The sequence below is a fragment of the Mchenga conophoros genome, linkage group LG8 (genome assembly GCF_057382185.1).
Source record: "Mchenga conophoros isolate Kocher_MC1m ecotype Shallow Benthic linkage group LG8, M_conophoros_male_GT1.1, whole genome shotgun sequence".
NCBI classification, from domain to species: Eukaryota; Metazoa; Chordata; class Actinopteri; order Cichliformes; family Cichlidae; genus Mchenga; species Mchenga conophoros.
Genome location: NC_140533.1, coordinates 12,994,284 through 13,016,859, shown reverse-complemented (window position 1 = coordinate 13,016,859; position 22,576 = coordinate 12,994,284). Strand labels below are relative to the sequence as shown.

The 22,576-nt window shown below is 40.6% G+C and overlaps 1 protein-coding gene across 8 annotated transcripts in view; it reads right to left on the bottom strand.

Moving 5' to 3' along the window:
* mpripa (myosin phosphatase Rho interacting protein a) overlaps window positions 1–22,576 on the bottom strand; it is a 54,107-nt gene that overhangs the window by 10,693 nt on the left and 20,838 nt on the right. For 2 of the 8 annotated variants that reach the window (XR_014893601.1, XM_085284272.1), the window contains exons 4-16: window positions 18,474–18,625; window positions 16,728–16,812; window positions 11,087–11,387; window positions 10,288–10,810; window positions 9,008–9,143; window positions 8,071–8,187; window positions 7,101–7,157; window positions 6,941–7,009; window positions 6,745–6,834; window positions 4,961–5,070; window positions 4,775–4,813; window positions 1,789–2,518; window positions 669–785 (exon numbers count right to left, since the gene is read on the bottom strand). Coding sequence is in view for 7 of the 8 variants with exons in the window: in XM_085284272.1 (XP_085140398.1) it covers window positions 669–785; window positions 1,789–2,518; window positions 4,775–4,813; window positions 4,961–5,070; window positions 6,745–6,834; window positions 6,941–7,009; window positions 7,101–7,157; window positions 8,071–8,187; window positions 9,008–9,143; window positions 10,288–10,810; window positions 11,087–11,387; window positions 16,728–16,812; window positions 18,474–18,625 (2,526 nt within the window). In the remaining variant the exon portion in view is untranslated. Of the gene's footprint in view, window positions 1–668; window positions 786–1,788; window positions 2,519–4,774; window positions 4,814–4,960; window positions 5,071–6,744; window positions 6,835–6,940; window positions 7,010–7,100; window positions 7,158–8,070; window positions 8,188–9,007; window positions 9,144–9,447; window positions 9,872–10,287; window positions 10,811–11,086; window positions 11,388–12,171; window positions 12,226–16,727; window positions 16,813–18,473; window positions 18,626–22,576 lie in introns of those variants that run through there. The other 6 variants (XM_085284273.1, XM_085284276.1, XM_085284275.1 and 3 more) reach the window with 6 other exon arrangements.

Genomic DNA, 22,576 nt, shown 5'->3' with positions numbered 1-22,576 from the left:
GATAACCAGGAAGAAAATAACTTCTCTTTTTTTTTAGGAAAGTAAATTTTCCCTCAAGCTTCTACTGTGCTTTTTCAGAGGTGACTTGAAAACAGAAAGGTTTAGATGAAGTCACCTTCAAACACCTCCCCCCCCCCAAAAAAAAAAACAATTAACCAAAAAATGGGTGATCAATATGGTGATTTAAAAGAATACAACATGACCAAACATAATGTGATTTCATGGTATGACCTAAAAGTGTTTAATGTAAAAAAAAAAAAAAAAGAAAGAAAGAAAAAAAGAAAAGAGGCATTAATCACACACTTATTCAGAAACACAAAGCATGCAGAAATCAAGCTGCGAAAGGACACATGCAGAGGGAAAAAGCACAGCGTGAGGCTTATTGATCCTCTTTCTTACCTTGAGCACATCAGATCAAATCAGTTACTTTCCCATGAGATGTGAAACTCCATCAAAAAACAGTTAGTGAAAATCTCATGCTAAGAAAACCACAACCACGCATAGCAATATCAGAGAATAAGCACCCACACACCTGTTAGTACAGTACATAGCTCCCACTTTGTAATTCTTAACACCGCTCTACCACAACATTTCTTTAAGTTAATTCATGTTGTGGTATCAATTTAAAAGAAAAATAAGGTTGCGGGATATATAAAGAGTGCAGCTACCTGCAGTACATAGCCCTCCCTGGCACTTTGCTCTCTCACTAGCGCATTTTCTAGTTGCTCCTTTAAGAGGTTGTTCTGCTTCTGCAGTTGGTCCAGCTCCTTCTGCTTCTGTCCCAACTGTCAAGAGAGGCAAAGAGGTAATGAACAAATAGCACAGGGTGTTGTTATAAAATAAATATAACCAAAAAATATATATAACTGAAAACATTTGGACAGTTCAGCATTTTTTACCTTTTTAGGTTGACAATTCTTTTTAATAAAAGTATTATAATACTTTTTTAATGGAATAAAGGAGATCATATACAGTATAGCATTTCTCATCACCAGGTGGCTTACCAAGTGCAACACGTAAAACAACATGCAAGGCTGGAATGAATTCCTTCAATTAGCTTGATCACACCAAACAAATTTGCTTAAAAATGAATGATAAAAAACACACAGTAGGAACAGCTTAACAAATGGATGGAGGCAGGAAAAAACTTCTTGTTTTGATGTAGCTGCTCATTTCTGTGACAGCAAACCATAAAATGTTGCACAACAGCAACTGCAGCATGATCCATTTCAAGGCATGACATGCAGAGACTCAGCAAATAACCAAATCCACTCCTAAAAAGTAATTCCTACCCCATGAACAAACAGGCAAGTAGCCAAATATTTAAATATTATTTCCTCTGATTAATCATCTTTGATGGTCTACGAGTGCAAAGATCTCAGAAAAGATAGAAAAATATTAAAAATGTCATTTCTGAAGCCTTCTAAAACTGTGGATACATTTCAAGTGTAGGGTAAGATAGTACTATATAGTACTGATGTCAAATTAAAGCTGAGACTTTAATGTTGTGTCCAGTATGAAACTTCCTATTGAATCTGAAAATGAAAAAAATCTCAAGAACTAGACATGCCTAATTGTCCAAAAACAAACTATTTAATTTTATTTATATGGCATCAAATCACAACTGTCACCTCAAAGCACTTTAAATTGACCCTGCAATAATACAGAGAAAACCCCAACAATGAGACGACCCCGACATGAGCAAGCAGCTGTTGACAGTGTGAAGGAAAAAACAGGTTCAGGGTGAGGAGAAATCTTAATGATATAACCCACGCTGGTTACGCTCACCTCTTTGTCTAGCAGAGCAGCAAGCTCATGCGCTGGCAGTCTCTCAGAGTTTCCTAAGGCAGTGGTGATCGGTACTTGCTTCTCTTCCCTTAATGGTGTTGTCTCCACTTGATGCCATCGCTGCTCAATCTCATCCTGAACATCTGAGCTTCTGCTGTCTTTGTCTTCGCTGGCTGGACTAATGGCAGCAGGGTGATCCACTTCCATCTTTCCTTGCTCTTGGATTCCAGGTGTTGGTTGCTGTACTGGTGATGTAGCATTTAGTGTTGAAATCACCGTTACAGTAACAGTATTTGGTGTGTGAGCTGTACTGCTAGTTCCCCCATTAACGTTCTCCTTTTCTGCTTCTTCTGTAATTGAAGGTGGGTGAGCAGCTGATGCAGATGAGGTTTGGAGGGAGGAAGAAGAGACCGGAGATGACGCCAAGGAGGAGGGAGAAGAGGAGGCAGAACAGTAGGAGGAGGTTGTGGAGAACGATGAGCTGAGGTCAACTGTGTCTGCTCGTTCTTTTACGGGCTTTTCCTTCCGTTCCATTTTGAACTCAGTCCAGTCGAAAGTTTTTGAGCGGCCCTCTCGTCTGCGCTCACGAACTCTGCTTTTGCGTGGCTCAGAGGCAGGGGCATTGTTACCAGATGGCTGCCTCTGCCCATCAGACTTAGGGATTTCTGGATTATGGCTTGGATCAGGGTCCAACATCACCTGAGATTTTATCTTCTCATCAGGGAGTGATCTGAACAAACCAAAGCACAAAAAAACAAAACATATATAAAGTCAATTCAAAGATAACTGGATGAACTTCTGCATTCGAATTTGCTCAAGCTGCTGTTACATAAAGCTTTGCTGGACGAAACAACAACATAAGATTTCAGGTTTTCTAGCTTCGATTAACTGTGCATTCCAGGGTTTCTGCAGGGCCCAATGAGGTAAACCGTGACATTTAACTACCCGATTCACAAACAAACCACCAAAAATATAAAAACATATTTAAAAATTTGATCTAAATCCAAGTCTGAGGGCGTCTTCCCACCTATGGTTCTTTTACTGTGATCTGAATTTGTAAACGTGTAGCTTTTCCACATGAAACACTGGGTTTGTTTTCACGCAGAAAAAAAAATCTAAGTGAACTCTAAGCAAACCAAAATGTGTCACTACAAACGTCGTGAGAATGTTCAGTCTGCTCACTGGCCAAATGTATCTGGGGCAGGAACAACAAAACTAAATACACAAAAGAGGTCCTGTGTCAGAAAACTGAGAATTTACGTTAGCCCGTACAGACCTTCGCACATCTACAGTACCTTCCTGCATTAGCATACGTTGGTACGGGACATTGTTTTGTTAGCTCAACCTTGTAACGTACACCTTGTAGTTGGCTTGGATCGGGGTGGGAACACGTTCACACCATAAATGAACTGATCTGGAGTTTGTTTGGAATCGTACCGAGACCACCTCCTCCAACTGGGTCTTTTTGCAGTTGTTTTGGTCCGCACCCGAGACTACTGTATTCACACCTGAGTTCAATTTAAATGGACACAGCAGGTGTTAAAACACCCTAAACCCAATTACATTGACTGACCCCATTTCTGCTGTAGGTTTCTTCCTGTTAAAAGTGAGTTTTTCCTTCCCGCTGTTGCCAAGTGCTTACTCATAGGGCTTTGTCTAGTTGTGGGGTTTTCTCTGTATTATTGTAGTGTCTTTACCCTAAAATATAAAGCACCTTGAGGCAACTGTTGTTGTGTTTTGGTGCTATATAACCACAACTGAAATGAGTCGTGGACTAAAAGCCACAACAATCCAGTTTCTGTTAAACTAACCTCAATTGTAAATTCATTGTGTCATAAATAATTTTAACAGGAAAAAACTAAACCAGAAAGTCAGCGATGTGGTAGCACCAAAGTTTATTGACTACAGTTTGTAAAATGACAAATATAATCCTGACTTTGAGCAAAGTTTGGGTAAATCTCAGCAGGTGATCATGTGCGTGATTTAGACTAAAATCTGACCAATATTTTAAAAGTAGCAGCTATTCTTGTGAATTCTGGATAGAGGGATAACTGACACCTTGTCATGGCATAAGCCAATCAGTCCATCGGCTAGATAAGTGAATAAAATAAAGAGTAACAGAAGAGGGAATGCAGTAAATACTGAGTCTGTTGGTTTGCAACATTTACTGACATCCGATTAGCAAAAATGAAAGCAGAAATGCTAACTAACAATAGTCTGGTTTTCTTTGTGAAAAATTATTAGGTCTTGTTAGTGACAAAGGAAGTTGCTTTAACTTTAAAGACCAGCAGATACCCCATTTTAAACAATAAAATGCATGTCAAAGCATTAAACACCAAAAACATTTATAAAGACACACAGTGGGGCTAAAAGCAACTTGATCTGATGTAAGCCTGATGACGGGTTCCTGCCTTTAGCTCTTTAACAGTGGCTTAATATGAATATGTGCAGTAAACTTCTCACTAATGTGCACTGCTTTAAAGGGCAGGGTGACCTGATGGAACAATCCTTTTTAACCGTGTTGTGTGGCGTCCTCAAGGAGGGAAAGAGCTCAAGAACATATAACATGTCATATGTGCAACTTCAGCATTTGATATGTGAAAGATAATCTCCAGCTTTGCTATGAAAAGTACAAAAATAAATGCTTACGTAGTTACAGAGCTCTTGTTTTGAGGTGGACATTTATACTCAGCCCAAAGCTTAGTTATTTTGAGCTTTTGGTGTTGTTGTGGCACCATTTCCAACAGTTAGTGGACCATCACATTACAGGCATGACTGACACTGGCCTGTGGTGTTGGGCAGATTATTCAAGTATGTAGATGTGATTGCAGTGTGGGTCTCTACAGTAGCACAACTAACTGGGAGACATTACTCAATAATCACATGACACATGGTTGGATGACAAAAACGGTGGGGCTGACATTGCTGAGCAAGAACATCAACATTGGGGGGGTGGGGGAGATATTTTACACACAAGCACTCCAACCTGGGCTTCAGAACCGATAGTTTCAGAGGGATGTTTTTCCTGGAAAGCAGGTTGAAAATACAGGTTGAAGAGGAAGAAAAAGAAGGAAACAGAAGGTGAGGAGGAAATAGGAATTCAGATAAATAAAACAAAAAAAGCAGCTGTTATATCTGCCAGTGGTGAGGGTTAATCCTCAGTGGGTATTACCGGGTGACATCGGGGGCGATAGTGGGTCGCACGTTCTTCATGATCGCCTGAATCCAGTTACGACGGATTCCAGAGGTCATCGCTGACAGGGTGCACGCTCCTTCTTTACACTGAAAACAGAGGCAGAGCATTTAACTGACTCACTCAGAAGCCACACATTTCAAAGAATTATGCTCTAAAAGTACTTTTAATAAAAGTTAACTGCTGTTAACCACTTTTTATTTCATTACTCATTTTTTCAATTTAACAGATGCTTATGTCCACTTCAAAAGTGTCAGAGAAACACTTTTGACAGGAGTAGATTCTCAGCCTCACTTCTGTTTTTCTTGACAGGAAAGTTACTTCAAACAAAACTAACACCTCATGCTGTCAAACTACGACATTGTCCTGGCTTTAGTCATTTAGCCATAGCTTTTAACACCATCTGCACTGATAAAACAAGTAACAGAGGTGCTTTGTGCTGAATGTGCAACACATTCGACTTAACGTATAGTTAGAACTCCACAGTAATGACAGCTGCCCCTTTTTGCCACAAATGCAAAAGCTGTTCTCTGGCTGTTGTTTTGTAATAAATGTGAGTTCATTGTGAGTTACTTTTATGAACTATGGAAACTGGTGGCTGGGGATGTTGGGAGAGGGTGGAGGCAAAGACAAACCTGCTACACTAAATGCAATGCGCATTTTTTCTGAAGTAGCAAAGACAAAACTGCAGATGAACTGAAGGTAGGATACACATAGGACATACAATCCACATAATGAAAACATATTTTAATTGATCATAAAAATGTAACTAATTACTCGTTATATTAAATCTTATACCAAACAAGACATCCATTTAGGTGCTACCTAGATCTAAACCTCTATAATTACACGCTGTGATGAGACTTGCCTCCTTCATCTAACAACAGAAACAGCAGCACTCTATAAGCACTAACCCCATTTACAGAGACCTCTAGTGGAAGCTAAGGAATGTCTACAAAACATTATGAATAAAACTCCTGATGATGTGAAGTAGTGAGATTTGAAATCAAAAACACTACTGACCATAGCTCCATCTACCTTAACCTGCGGTGCACACAACACCAGATCAATGATGTTTTCAGCCAAAGAATGCACAATCCTCTTGAGCAATCTATTTCCGACTTCCTCCAGAAACTTACTGTGGAAGCTACTTCAAGTAAATGCAAACAAAAGAAATGACCTTGTAGCTGCTGTTCAGATACAGCTTTAGAGCGGCGAGCTTAAATCATGTAGCAGGAACAAAAGCCCCACTGGCACCACTCTACCCCAACCAACTATACACCTCCACTAAGCATTTCGCCAACAACAACAAGCACTACAAATGTTTAACGCCCAAAAGATTATATGAATAAAGCACTGCACCATTTAAAGGAGGGTCCACGCTACTGCACATAGACTCGTATTTGAGTCAGTGCTAATGAGACATTATTCACAAGGACAGGGCTTTTAATTGTGCAGATGGAAGCCACATTGGTTCAAGAACACCGGCAGGGCTGGCAACGCCTGTGGCAGATTTAGTCCGCTATGATGTCAGCCTTTCACAGAGAGATGACAAGGCAAGTGACATCCTTCATGACAAACAAAGAATTGTTTCAGGAAGAGAAATGACAAAACCTGATACCCAAAAGTTGCACCGCATGGTGTCTAAAGCTGTTTATAGACTGGCAGGAGACACCGGATCTAAACCGCGTGGACAATAAGCTTCTTCTTTACTGATGATTAATGACGTGGGATAAACACTGACACGAAGATTCGACACTCACCAGGATTTGGAAACCGTAATTCCTTTGAACGGGAAACTCTTTGACATCGTAGCACGTAGAAAGGTCAATCTCACCGTCCATTTCTGAAGCCTGAGGGGGAAGAAAACAAAAACAAAAACCCAACGATAAGTACAAATATGTCATTTTTCATCAAGTTTAAAACTATTTTTTTTATTAAGTGAATAACAAGCCTTACCTCCTCAGCTATTGAATCCTTATAGTACCTCAAAGTCTGATCTGTCAGGACAAACCAGTGCTTCTTCCACTGAAATGCCAAAAAACCCCATTAACAATGTACATGCACAAGTTATTTATTCAATATTGCAGAGAAGCAGATAATACTGAAAGCAAATTACCACTCCATCTTCATATAGCTTTGTCATCCATCCTTTTTTAAAGTTCAGCAGATCGGGCTGCAATTAAGACAGATCAGAAATGGATCATTAAGTAATGAATATCATTTAATCAATGAAAAGAAATTAAAAAATGAATAAACATGACGACACCTTTAACTGGATATCACATGGCAATAACAATATAATTATGTTTATTTACATTCATATCCACACCTCAGCTCAAAAAAGAATAAGCGGCTCCAGCTACAGAGACTGACTGGCGGGAGCAAGACTTTCCCGTGAAACACAAACTCAAGGCTGTTTATAGACCCTAAAGTAAGTTGTTCCTCCAAAACCTGGCCACCGCTAACTCAACAATACCTTGTTTTTGTTGAGCTTCATCAGGTGTGGTGTCACAGTCTGGCACAGAGTCATTATGATGGCTAACTGCCTTCAGTTCATGTGTTAACAATCTCTTTCTCTCCCTCTGTCTCAGGGACACACACGCAACTGCTTCTGTGGAGGCTATTTATAATCGCCAGTAGCAGTGGCGGCAGTGCTGTGTACGTGAGTGTGTGTTTGAGTGAGTGGAGGGGGGTGGGTTTGGGCAGCTGCAGCTTGGCTAGAAAGACAAGTCACACACCGAGTGGGATCACCCCTGCTACCCTCCCTGAAGTGACCGCAGATCAGACTGGTAGGAGTCAGAGCTCAAGATGATACCACTGCAAGCTTAAGTAACTTGAACGCTTTAATTTTGTAGCTGAAAACTGAAGAGATCAAGTCTAACAACTGCACGTGTGGCAATTTGTGCAACTTGTGTGCAAAGATATAAAGAAAACAAAAAAAGTCAAGCTTGATGCTCTGCTGAACAGAGACACCTTTAGGAGTGGGAAAATATTTTCTCTGACAAATCTCCTAAAAATATACATTTCTATATTTTTTTTTTTTCACATATCATGCTTTACAGTTTGGCAGCACTCTCAACACTCACAGTCATCGAGGACTCAGTTGCTCTGCGGTCCAATGATTTGGCCCTTCTTAAGTTGGCCAAAGTGGAACTGGATACATCAGGAACTGAACGGTCCTTTGCTGAATCTAGTGACATCTCCTACAAATAAAAAATGTATAAAAAATTACAAAAAGTTCATTTTAATTCTAGAGTATGTACACTTGCCCTGAGAGAATAAATGCAATGCAACTTAAGAAAACACCAACAAACAGAAAAAACACAGCAAAAGCACACAAATCCATCCGTGATTCCCAAAGTGTGGGCTGGGGCTCCAGATGAGCCATGACGATACTGCAGATGAGCTGCTGTAGTTACAGAAATTCAGTTTGAAATTACTCAGTTTGAAATTGTAACATATATATAGTTACATATTTATTTAGTTATATGCACAAGTGACAAAGCTGGTAATAGGAGGTGGTTAGTTTGTGATATTACTCATTTATCAGACCTAAATTTACTGCTCTTACTGTGGTTTGTGTCCCAGTGCCAGGTGGGTCATACATTAGCCTTTGCATATGACTGGGTAACATTAGCAATTTGGGTTATGTTTTTTTTTTTAATAAAAGGTTTTGACGAAATGCATCACTTTTTCTCAAGATTAAGGATTGGGTCAGCTGGAAGGTTAGCTTGTCACTTCCGCAGCTATTCTGTCACGCTATTGTCTCCCAAAACACTTCTGTTATGTTTTTTTTTTTAGGGTGTGTGGGTGTGTGTGTGTGTGTGTGTGAGAGTGTGAGAGAGCTTTTGTGGTCTTTTTTTATCATTTCTTTTGTTTTGGGTTTTTGGGGGGCTTTTCCAGTGTTTTTCTACTTGCTGGTGTTTTCTAAAGCTGGAGTGTGTTTGACCTCTCAGGGCCGCCGTAAGTATTGCATGACCTTTCTGGTTTGATTTACTCAGGATTAATCAGAGGAGAGCGTACATGTTTATTAGCCAAATAACGTCTCTCGCTGCGTCCCTGTCTCTGGATCAGCACGGAGTTAGAAGGATCAGAGCCGTTTGTCTCCATGCGCTCAACATGCTGACCATCCTCGAACCGCTCAATGATTTGAGATCGCCTAGGAGACACAAAAATCACATTCAAAAATTCAAGTTTGAAAAAAAGAAAAAACAGCAAAAACAATTTTTTGCTTTTTTTTTTTAAACAATACAGAAAAAATAATGGTATGGCACATCATGGTCGTGTCACAGAGAGCATAAAAAAGACACCAAACATGAACAAATCAAAGTCAAAATCCATGAGTTAAAGGAAAGAAGAGGCTTTGGTTTACAGTAAGCACAAATAAATCATCATTTTAGAAACACACAAAGTCTTCTCCACAGAAAATACAACATAAATATATGCAAAATAACAAATACTACCAAATAGAACCACCCAGAGGCATTTCTAGGAAAAAATAAAAAATAAAAAATGGTGTTATATAATTACCGGTAGATCAAATTTAGGAGAGATGGAAAATGAATGGAATGGAGGATTAAACAAATTGCAAAGAGAAGCAGCAACAGTCAGCATTACCTTAAGGCACTGCACTTGTTAATGTATATGTATTTGAAAAATAAGTAGTGATTGAAGTTGGAGAAAACAAAACCGTATCTATAACCCAACCTGTCAGTATGTTGTATGCATGGTATGTACAGGAAATTAAGTATTTATTATGCATGTGTGTGCTCCGAGGCAGTGCAGGGATGAAATGATAGAAAGCAGGAGTCAGCGGTGACCAGCAGGGAACAGCATTGGGGCAGGGTGGAAGGGTTGGTTGAGCATTAGCTCTGAGAAGCTCTGTTCAGAAGCCCCTGGAAAAGATTGAAACAACAAAAACTAGCAAGGTAGCCGAGAGCAAAAGAGGTAGAGAGCAGTACAAAACCAAAACATCACATGCATTTAAATCCCTGTAATCATTAATGGCAAACCACTGATAAGCTAGGGTAGGCAGCAACAGCAACAGATGCTTGGAGAAAGCAGCCACAGGGTGGTGCTATAATACTGTGTGGGGTATCCTCAGCAATGGATGAACTTCACATAAACACTGAGCATGCTCTATTCTAGCTAACAATCGGTGTCTCATTAATGACTATTAATCATGTTGCCATCATTACTACAAGTTCATCTGCCTTATTTGTTATGGTGTTTGTTCAGCACTGATTGGGTCTATCACGAGGAAGAGCGGGAAACTTAAAACGGCTCTGAACTGTCATCCTCACCTGCGCTCCTCCCCAAACAGCCGAGCCACCTCCTCTCTCCCAGGGCTCCGTGTCCGCGCCCTCAGGTCTTGGCGCTTCTTCTCTGAGCGGAAAGCTTCTCGGTAGCTCAGTCTGCGGGCCCGGGGCACATCTGCCAGTGCTGCGTACTCCCTGCCGGAACAGCCGACTCGGCCGCCCCCGCCACCATTGTGCCCCTCCCAAGTGGATGTAGCTCCACTGGGATCAGAGTCCAGAGAGCTCTGAGAAGAGCTGATGGTGGAGTAGCTTGGGGAGACAAGTGAACCTGGAGAGGGGAGAGGGTCTTGGGAGGGTTGATGAGGGGAAGTCTGGGGTTCTGATTCAGAGTTGTACCTGGAACTGGGAGCTCCTAAAGAGGAGGAAGATGCTGAAGAGGAGAGGGGCAGATGCTGGGGTGGCTGTGAGTGATGTGCAGACTGTGGAGAAGGCTCCGACTTGGTCTTCTCCAGGGAGAAGTACCCACTCTCAACTCGTACCTTACGTCCACTGCTCACAGTGCCACCATCTGGGGGAGAAAAAAAAAAAGCCCAGCTCACTGCAGACTTTATGAGACAGACAAAAAAAAAACCAAAAAAAAAAAAAAAACCATTCCTGTCATTTTACTGCTGGGAAAGTTGGGGTTTTTTCCCCAGCTGCACATGAAATTCAGTTTGTTTATTGAAGAACGTGATTAAAAGCACAAACTTTTATGCTCAATCGTGTCATATTCAATTTAGATTATTTTTCTATCCTTGTAAATACAGTTGCTGTGAGTTTCATAGAGTTTTGTTAAAGTTCTCACCATCTTGAGTAGTGATACTGGAGTCTGGCTGACTGTGGCCCAGCTGGCTGAGACAGGAGGCACTGCGGCTGCAGGGGATGGTGGCCCTGCTCCAGCGGGGCTCTTCCTGCCACAGAGTGGCGCGGCTCATTGGCACCCGCTCGGCGCTGGCAATACTGCTGGGCAGGCATGGGATGCTGCCCCTGCTGCTGCTGCTGGTCACTGTTACCTTAGCTGGGCCGGGCTCCTGTGTAATGGTTGGGGTTGGAAGGAGTGGGTGGGGAGAGGAAAGGATATATTGGCAGGTAAGGTCACAGAAAGACTACAGGACAACGGAATATGAGGAGGAAAGAGATTAAAGAACATTTATGATGTAAATGTAATGAGAAATCAAATATTGGAATATGTATGTTACTCAAATCCTGATTATTGTACTCCATGTTCTGATCACATTAGTAAGCATTTGTAGAGATAAATCATTGTCCTCTTTAAGATGTTTTGCTTTGTTTTTTTATATGAATCAAACATTAAGGCAATAAAAAAAAAGTTTTATTTCTAGTAAATTACTGGAAGAGTGAAGCTGGAACAGTAAAAGGGAGAAAGGGACTGACAGCTAGACAAACACACGTACTTATGAGGAATAGCGAGAGCAAACTAAAACACCCCACGAGGACAGTGTGCAGAGGTGGATGATGTCGGAACAGATTTCCTTGGCTAAAAGTGCCGAGAACGTCTTGATTTGATTAACAAATGCAAACAAAATTAAAGCTGTTCAAAGATCTGATTTCACCAAATCAGTGATCAGAAGATGCACAAAATCACTGAGATAACAAGAAAGAGGAAGATTTTTAAAGAAAGCGACCCTCAAACAGCCCACTTTCATCCAGCCTATTCAAATCACCACAAACATGCTGATGCTGTGCAAAGAATTGCTCTTTAGGCATCGCAAAGGTAGGCTAAAAGCATGTCCGTTTCATTCCCCCTTCACCTGGAGTGATTGAAAATATGCTGAAATTAATTTAGAGGGACAGAGCGACGTGAGTTTTAAAATTTAGGGGTTTTTTGAAGGTGAAGCAGGATAAGAAGTTTGGCCAAGCTGAACTCACTGGGTGCCCATTCATGTCCTCAGTGGAAAAACACTGTCTTGGAGTTACTCCACCCTGCCAATCACAGAATACCCTTGATGTTAATGCTTACTATTTAGTGCTCATTATGATCAATACATAACATTTTCATGGACCGCTCTTTTTATTGCGACTTCTATTTAAAGTCAAAAAACAAAAACAAAACAAAAAAATAAATACAAAACAAAACAAAACATGACTACGAGATGTCAAGGGCTTTACTGGAGAAGAACTAAAAATGCAGACAACTTTCAGTTACAATGACACACACGCGTCACATGACATCATTTTTTTGTACTCAATGTACTTGTCTTAAAGGGCGCTACCCACAAGACAAATACGACTGTGCACAGGTATGTCTCCAGTAAAGTATGCACAAGTGGGAGGGGAGCTTTCAGGTGGAAGTATGGAGCTGACACAGTGCGGTGTGGAAAATTCAAGCCTCGACATAACGCTGGGTATTTATCCACTCGAATAACCTAAGAGATACTGATAGGACCTGCCAGCAAACAAGCAGCGAAAGCATGACCATGCTCACATATTACCGAGCCTAATTATGCGGTGGCCTTGCCCACTACAGCGGTATTTAAAAGTGAAGCCCACAGGCACACATCAGATATGTTTGGACCCAATGAAATATGACTGCAGATGTTTGTGCTATCTTAAAGGGTTATCACAGCTATTTAAAAACCATAAACATGCGCATTGTGCTTGTAAAATGACCATGAAGCAAACTGCTCCTTGTTAATGGTAAACTGCCAAAAATAAATAAATAAAAGACTGAATCAATAACCATAAGGTCAATGATGTAGAAGCTGATTAGCCCACCAAAATTACTGTACAAAACATCCCCTGTATTGTTACTGAATTAAAATCTAATTAAAACGACAAACATGACCTTGAGCAATAAGACCTTGGATTCAGACCAATTAAATTCTCACCAACATTGTAAGAGGAGTAGAGTCTTGTGAATGGATGGTGAGAGCTCATCAGTCCTTTGGCTGGATGAACTAACCAGATCAGTCACATAGGCTACGTTCACACTGCAGGCGAAAGCGCATCAAATCCGATTCTTCTGACCCTATGCGACCCATATCCGATCATGGTATGACAGTGTGAACGGCACAAATCCGATATTTTCAAATCTGATCTGGGTCACTTTCGTATGTGGTACTGAATGCGATACATATCCGATGTTTTAGAAAGCGACTGCTGTTTGAACGGTCATGTCGCATTAAATCCATCTTTTACGTCACTGACACAAGACAGACGCCAATTATCAGCGCCAGAGAAGCGCCCGAGAAGACATCGTGAACGCTTCCTGGCCATCCAGTGTAGATGTCAGTGAAACTGTTGGGAAGACAACGTTGGAGAAACGTGAACATTTTATTTGTACTGTATAATCTGCAGATTCTGACAGAAATCTGCAACTATCCTTTGAAGCACCGCTCCTCTAAAACAGCAATAAAAGGTAATTATTAGGTTATTTACATTATTATGTAAATAGCAAAATAACTTAAAGCAAAAATTGGGAAACGTAAAGTCTGAAGTCTTTATATTAAGGGCCATCAGTCAAACAATACTGTTTGTTCTGGGTCTAAACAGAGCGCGTTGTGTGTGACGTCTTCTTTTGCGCATGCGGGCCGCTTTGAGCGTTCACACTAGAGCACGTTTGCTGTCACATTTTATCTGTAGTGTGAATAAGCAGACAAAAAATAAATAAAAAATCGGAATTGAGCATTAAGACCTGCAGTGTGAACGTAGCCTTAGTAGCTCATCGGCTCCATCAGAATTCACAGTTTATTGTAATGTGTGAAGTACAGAAAGAGAGCGGTAAGTTTGTTTTGCTGTACTACAGTTCACAACAGTCATACGTAAAGACAAATTAATTTTGTTTCGCTAAAAAGTGACCAATAGTCGAGGAGGAGTGATTCCTGGAAACTGTGGAAACTGGACGGATGGACAGATGCATACCTCCCCACCACATTAGCTCATTGGTTGGTTACATACCATTAAACACACCAGAACTATTATAAATTGCTGTAAGAGTGACTGGCTTTAAAATATTACATGAATTGACTTTTCTTGCCTTTTCTTCTTTATTTACCTTTGCATTAATCCCCCAATTTACTTTATTTAATTATATTTATTGGTTTTATTCATTTTCCCACATATATTTAATACAAATATAAAACAAGAAGTTCTTCATGATTCACAATAGAATACAACTGCTGGTCAGGATATGGCATGACAACTGAGGGTCTGCTTTAGGCGACAGTAACGGTTCATTTTTAAAAATTTGAATTCTGCCATTCTCCATATTTCTTATTCTTCCTTGAATGTTTTATAGGCTGATATGCATTTCACCATTGAGTCACTAGAACTGCTGTAGCCCAATTATTTGTCACATTGGCACAATATAAATTTGATCACATTCGCCAGTGAAGTGTTTACAATGTAGATTTAGAGCTGTAGGCCTGACTCCATGCCTCCCTATAGTGTTTAACTCTATAGGTACCATAATATTAAATAACCAATTAATTGTGGATTTTACCAACAAAATGAACAAGTAAAGAACAAAAATGAATAGCAATCCAAGAATAACCTTTCAGAGGAAATTATATGTGAACAGAAGAGGAGCTTCAGGTTTGGTTACCTACACGAACAGTTACTGTACGCAGCAAAGAAAAGAAACAAGACCAATGAAAACAGACGTAACTGGTGGTCACAGCGAGACACAGTCAAGGTCATGTCTGTGTCGCCGCTCTCTCTGTAAATGAGCCAGTCTGCATAAGCCGAGCAAGGTCACAGTCTGATTCGGGGCGCCGTCATTAGAGGAACCAGACAATGAAGTTCAGTTTGTACGTTTGTTTGTATGCACCACAAACTTGGCCAGGCCTCACACAGGAGGGGGGCGGGGGGCACAAACTGGTATGCCATGGTGGGTGGTCTGTGCAATTTTATTATATCATACTCTTATATTTCATCTTCACTCTGGACCATTATTCTTTTATTCCTACCTGCCAGGGAATACAAAACTTGCTCTGACGCAAAAACTGCTTTTTGCTCCCATGGTGGTTCTGAAAGGCGTTGCAAGACAGGCTTGAAAGACACATTAGTGACCTTGACCCTTTTTAGACCGTTAAATGTACTCTGCAAAGATTGTTTAATAGGCAGGACTACTGGAGTTCAAAACCCAAAGTGCACCTTTTCCGGCTCACAGACTTAAACATGCATCTTGTTAAGAGTTCAGGAGCTCAGTGTGAAATGACAAAACCTTTATTGGGTTGCCACAAATATTTAAGGATTTAAATCCTCGATAAGTCCTGAATGGGAATGCTTTGATAAGCACCAAATGCTTAATCACCACACGGACTGAAAAAGCCTGACAGGTGTGATGGCAGCTGCTGGACATGACAATGAAACTGAGCGCACCAGCAAATTCATGTGCAACAGGATCAAAGTTGCTGCTGAATGTTGTTACAGCACACATGCAGTTGTCAACATTTCCCTTCACTGTTTGTTCAGGAATATTTTGATAGCTGACTAATGTTTGCTGCCTGCCAACCTTGTGATACTGTTCCATATCTATGCAATTATGCACTGCTGGAAGCATAAAGCAGGTATTAATTGTGGAAAACAATACCACATGCGATTTACAACACCCAAGAAACAAGATGTAACACGATGTGTGCTTCACTGATAGCTGGAGTTAAATTAGACAAGTGTGAGGCGTGTTGTCTATCGAAACTGACATATCATGTGACACAGGAATGTAAATATAGGCGGTTTAAACTGTTGAGCATGTCACTGGCAGAAAAACTACATCTGTCTCCCTCTCAAAGGGGGGAAAAAAGCTGTTGTAGTTGGAGAGGAATGAGAGGCATCCGTTCTGCATATTTCCATGGCAGAGGTCATCCTTAAATATATGCTCTCTTTGTTGTTGACAAGGAATGAAGCAATTGCCACATGTGGATAATTTATAATGTTCATAATATCTAAAACATAAGGGTCAAGCTGCAGCTCTATGTCGACACAGACAAACCTCCTGAATACAGCCTGTGATCCCGTCATCATTTAATCCTATTACTGCACATATTTGGGTAAAACTGTGTCATAATCATTGCGCTACAGTCAAAAACCACCTCTGAGCTTTAATTAATCAGCTCATTTGTGAGTTCATATTTCCCCCCAGACATCTAAGAGAAAACCCATTCATGAATGTGGGGTTGACTGGGGCTGTGGACAGCCACATGAACTCAAGCACATAAATCCTGTTGTCAGAGCTGTCATAAGCACAGAAACATAAAGATGCTTCATTGTGAGTTATTAAACATAGTTCTCCCTCATACAAAACACGTTGAAAGAATACAACATAAATGTTCTTTGACATTTATACATGCAAGTCCCAAGCTTTTGATTTGTTTTAAACCACCAATATTAAACTGAAAAAAGAAAACTATACACTTCATGACATATAATATAACAATTTAAATTTGGCTGTTGTTCACTGGGCAAAGAAAGAATAAGTTCATTACCTGGTGAGTGGGTGGATCGACTTTGCGTTTTTTCTTCTGGTTCTGTTTGTTTGTCCTGGGGTACACAGTCAGAGCCTCCTGCCACCTGCAAATAATGAAACAGTGTAAGTGCTCTTCTAGTCTTAAATTCTGACTGCATAAACTCTGCATGCTTAATGGATTCATATACAAAGGGACAAAGTTTTCTGCAGCAAAGAATAAACTACGAAGCATGCCCCGACAAAGCGATACGTTAATAACACATTTACAACACTAAAGGCTAAAGCAGCAAAGTCAGCACAGTTTCATTTCTTAAAAGGTAGCCTATTCCAGCTCCATATTTGTAGTCTTGGACTCTAGTTAAGTAGCTTTTACAAATTCACAGTTCAAAGTACATCTCATTGAATTCTAATATGCATCATACTGAGCGTTTGTTTAGCCTCCTATTTCATCCTCTGCCTGAAACAAGCAGCTTCCCATTAAGGCCTCCCTCTCTTTGGAACTACTTTGTTCAGTTTGGCTGCCTCTCACAAACAGAAGGTTTACACAGCAGGTGAGTGGGGCGTCTGAGCTCATAGCCTGAGCTGTGTCCGAGATGACCACATTAGCAAGATCTACTCTGACAGTAAATACAGGTAAAACTAGAAAGAAACCCTGGCTGTGTCAAAGCATTTAGGAGTATCTGAAGTCTGAGCTTTTGGGATGGCACATACATATGCTTACTTCATTTTGTGATTCTGTGTCCATGTTTAATCTGAGAATCCACCAAAAACTAAGAGCATATTTATGACAGAAAATAAGAAAATGGTAGAGAACAAAAATCATAGAACATAACAGATCTTAATTTCTGTTTGCATATTCATTCTTTTGAAGTTATGCTTTAGTTAAAAAGATGGGGATAATGCATTTTGTTGGATATGGTAAACCACGGTGCTTTAACACCAGAAATATTTATACAGGTAACAGCGAATCTAGATCCTTACATCATCTGAATGAAGTGCTGACACGGACAGGGTTAGCAAATCTAGTGATCAACATTTTTAGGACAGAACACCAACACATGGCACTGTGTTCAAACTCTAATAAAAGTCAAAAGACATCTTAGAGGAGAATAACATAGTGAAAAATAAATTCCACTGTCAGGAAATGACAAACTTGAAAAGCTAATATGGTTCTGTGATGGCCTAGAACAAACACATGCATGCCAGATGATGATAGGAGAGTGGGAGGTGAATAGCGACAGAGCAGGTAGCATGATGAGGAGTGGGTGCTGTGAGTCACAGTTCCCTAAGAATAGCTATAATGTGCATCAGCCGGCCAGGGAGAGCGCAGTGCAGAAACACGCTTTAAACTGCAGGCTCAAATGAAGCCTGAAGTATGAAGATTACATTTTAGTACTGTAATCTAGGTCCTGCTGTAGAAGACTTTGTTAAGACAGGGAGAGGGTTAGAAAAGCAGGCAGAGCCAACAGTTCAAGAATGTGCACTGTCACTGCAGCGTAAATTACAACTATCTGAAGAGCACAGCACAAAGGAGACAGCAGGGGGCAGAGCAGTTTGGCTGCCACAGCAGCTACACACAGCCATACCACTTTATTTCTGTCACCACTGTCCATGCAACCCAGAAGACAGAGCAACACAAACCACACTGCCCACCTGAAGTCATTTCTTTCTATATATGTATCCAAATAATGGCAGGATGTGCATTTGCGAATCCTAATATAGTAGATGATTATGAGTACTATGATAGCAGGTTTTTACGTCTTACCCATTGATGATTTCTTTACACTCGGCCCGTATGAAGTACTCCTTCTCAGGGGTCAGGATGCACAGCGAGTTCTTCTGACCTGTCCTGGACTCGCCGTCGATGACGTCAGAACACTGGTTCATATTGATTGTACCCTGGGGAAGCGTGCTGGGCTGAAGAGGCACAGGGAGAAAGTGGTAAGTGGGAAAGTTAACAGACGTGCTTGCAAATCCCTCCACATGGTCTGCCTTCTCACACAATCCGCCCCAGCATGAAATTTCATGCCAAGCTTGGCATGCCGCACACTAATATAACAGTCTGTGCAAACGCAAATGTTCTTGTCACGGCTCACTTTCAGTATTTTGTGATTTGAGATATGCGTCGAAGCATTTAAACTGCGTTAATTCCATAATTGCCTTACATATGCAGCACTGCTCTAGGAAAAACATGATTTTACAAGAGGAAAAACTGCAGTTCTTTGCAGCTTTGATGTTATCAGCATGAAACTGTTATGAAGTCAATAATCAAGCCTGTATTACATTTTTAGTGAAGGTGCAATTTTATTTGTAGGATAAGTTAAATAAGCACATGTACCCAAAAATAAGATAAAAATGAATGACAAATTTCTCAAATGAACTCAACTGACTGCACTAAAACCGCATGAATGGCCCTGTGAAAGAAGTGCCTGTTACAGTACAAGTTCATAGGTTCATTACGTGGTTCGCTGTCTGATGCCTCGCCGCGATCTGCAAACACAGCTATGCAGACTGACACGGATGCCATCTGTCAGCAATAAATACCATGACCACAGGACTTTCTGAATAATACCACTTTGTGTACAATGACTTAGGGTTTCAATGGAAGTTTGTGTAAGTACACAACAGCTTTTTAAATGCACCACGGCTTATTTACAATGAATACAGACTAAGATCATATAATCTAGTTATACCAGTCAATGGCACTGCATTACTCATCTACAGTGTTGTAAAAATCATGGCTTTCTAAGAGCACCAAGGAGTAAAAAGACTTGTGCAGTTGCTTTCTTATGAAGACAGTAAAGAAGGCAAACAAACAACTGCACAAAAGCAACCAGAAATATTACAAAGCTCTGACACCTGACTTTAATTCAGTCTGACCTCCAAATGACTTCCACGAGCCCTGAAAAAAAAAAAAAAAAAAAAAAAAAAAAAAAAAAAAAAGCTAGAATAATCCTATCCTATGTTGACTGAGGGATTTAAATTTGTTCAATCAAGTAAGTGAGCACTGCGTATCTAATCTGTTCTACTAGCTTAGGACAAAAATATCTACAATTTTCTTTTCTGGAAAAAACTGAGATCACGATTATTAAATCGTTTTGCTCGCTGGCTTTAGAAATATCATACATTTATTGAGCTTAAATGGTCTTGGTGGAGCCCCATGAACTTTAATTTCAAGTCAACTGAACAACAAATGCAAAAGTTCTCTCTTTTTTTTTTTTTTTTTAAATAAGGGATTAAAAAGGACAGACAAAGCATACTAATGTAAAGGGATTTATAATACAATAAAACAAACAGCATTCTAGCAAAACAAAATACAGCAAACTGACAAAGTTTACACTAAAATTCTATCAACTGCTCTAGCTTCACTAAAACAACCCCACATGCAGGGATCCGCAAGCTTTAACGTAGCAGACCAAAGATGATAAATTACAGCCCTCAGCAAATCTGCACTCATTACGAGAGAGCTGGAAAGGGAGAGAAAATTAAAAGGCCACGTAGTGATCCAATAGATCTGAATCAAGGACCCAAATAGTGCAGCTTAACTGTAACCTATCAGTAAGAGAGCAATTGAGGCCCATTTATGGCCTCTAATGTGGACAGAGAAATCCACAGTTGTGGTAACGCCACCCTGAGGGAAGATGAGAGGCCCCGTTTACTTTGTTGCTATTAATTGTCACTTTTTTACCACTTTCTATTTTGTAAGAGTCAAAATTTTGGCACTGAAAAATAGGAGCAGGAGGACAGTAGGTTAGTCTAACAAGACTAACATCTATGCGGTGTATGCATGCAATAAAAATGGCGATTGGACATTGTTTTGGTTCAACAACTTTAAAATGGCCTGTAACCGAAGGGCTTTTGACAGTAGAGAGGCCAGGGCAACAGCCGGACTTGACACAGAGCCATGTAAACAACCCTTGGGACAGCTGGGCAAGGACTGAGTCCTGGTCCATAGTGGCTAGCCAGAGAGGCTGGAGTCAGCTTGACCTGAAAGCCCTGGTCTCACCCTCACAGAGACATTGAAGATTTAAAAGACAGAGAGGAGGACCAGTAGAGGGTGAGAGGAGGGAGATTAAGGTCTTGAGCTAGTGGTCAAGCAGAACAGCAGTGCAGCAGGAAAAAAATAAAATAAAAAGGGCTTTTGTGGACTTTGACTTTGGACTGCTCGGCCATCTGTCTGTGTAAACAAATCTAGAGTACACCACACATGTGGGCTTGTCCTTGAGCTGGAGTCAGAAGAGGATAAACGGCAAAAAATGTCTGATTCTGGGAACAGTTGTACAAGCAGCTTAAGGCCCTGGTTTAATAAGCACTGCATTGGATTCTCATGAACACAGAAAATAAATCAGACTGACAGCAGCTTCGATTAGGAACCTATTTTCATAGAGCAGCTCACCTCTGAGAGGGATTTCAGTGCTTTGACTGTAGTAGGAGGCAGCGCAGTAGGAGTACAGTAAATGTTTGCTGGAGCTGTGTGGCGACCAGCACGGGGTTCCTCTCACACATGTGCCCCCTCCCAGCTCCAGCACTGTGTCAGCTGAGCACCATACACTCCCCCACTTTGGTCCAGCCATAGTGCCTCTAGCCCCTAGCCCCAGGCCCCTGAACCCACACCTCTGTCACCTAACCTAGACCCATTCCACTCTCCCAGGGCCACCGCTCTTCACAATGAATCCTTTGTGAATCAGCACTAGTTCACATAATGTAGGATTGTCAGTCGCAACAGTCCACAGAGCAACTCCTCCCGTTAACCCTCAATAAGGAAATGACCGGGAGACAAGAGGCCCAAACAAATGTCCTTTTGTGGTCACAGCATGAAAATTATGAAGCCAGCATAAACTTATTCTTGTCTCTGAGGTTTCTTAGACAATAGTGGAAATACTCCATGGGAGTCGTTGAACAGAGTCCCAAAGGGAGGCTGGACAAATCAGGGAGAGATCCAATTTCTCCAGTCTAGCATGTGAATACTGAATCAGCAGCTGCAGGTAAAAATTTTAAGCTGTCATAACAATCTTTACATGAAAACTATGCAGTCGCATCATTTATAAACACTGTAAACTGTGGGATTAGATACATGCAAGGCTACTGTACTGGAAAATGTATGATTCATTTAATTCAGTTAATTTCCCAATTTTAGGATTTTGTTTTACTCACAGGCAATTCAGGTTTGGCTCAATTTTTAAAATTAACAGGTTATGAAAATAGACTCCCTTCTTAAACGGCTCATGTCATGCAAAAGCAAGAGACAGAAGCATTTTTTTACTTTGGATACTTCAGGTAGTACATTTTCATGTAGTATAATATGTGCATGTGTTGGGTTGGATACTAGAATTTCAAACTCGATACAGATACCCAGGAAAATACCATTGAAGATACCATGGGGGCAAAAAATTACAACTATAATATCAGACAATACTATTTCAAGATTCCGGATGTAGCACAGAAAAAAAAAAAAAAAAAAAAAAAAAAGAGGCAAAGAAATACCTACAAAGTGTAACTGTAGGGCGATATACACTTTACATATATGTTTTCAGCTGCTCCCTAATATCCCAAGGGGTGACCACAGCCGGATGACTTTACACAGGATGTAATTCCTTATGCAACCTTCCTATTTATGCAGGCTTTGGACTAGCACTAGCTCACAAGATAGCACATAAGCTTGGGAGCCCCTGAGGCTGGGTTTGTGCCTATTGGATAATCACTAATAGTTAAAAGGCTAACATGTTTGTTGGCCAGGTTATCAAAGCGGTTTAGCACTTTCACAGAATGGTCTACTGAAATCTTGAAATTCCTCAAAATATTCTGTTCAGTTTTCTTATTGTTCAAACACTGCTCGTGTGTTCAGCTGCTAGTGGCTGGAGGGGTTGT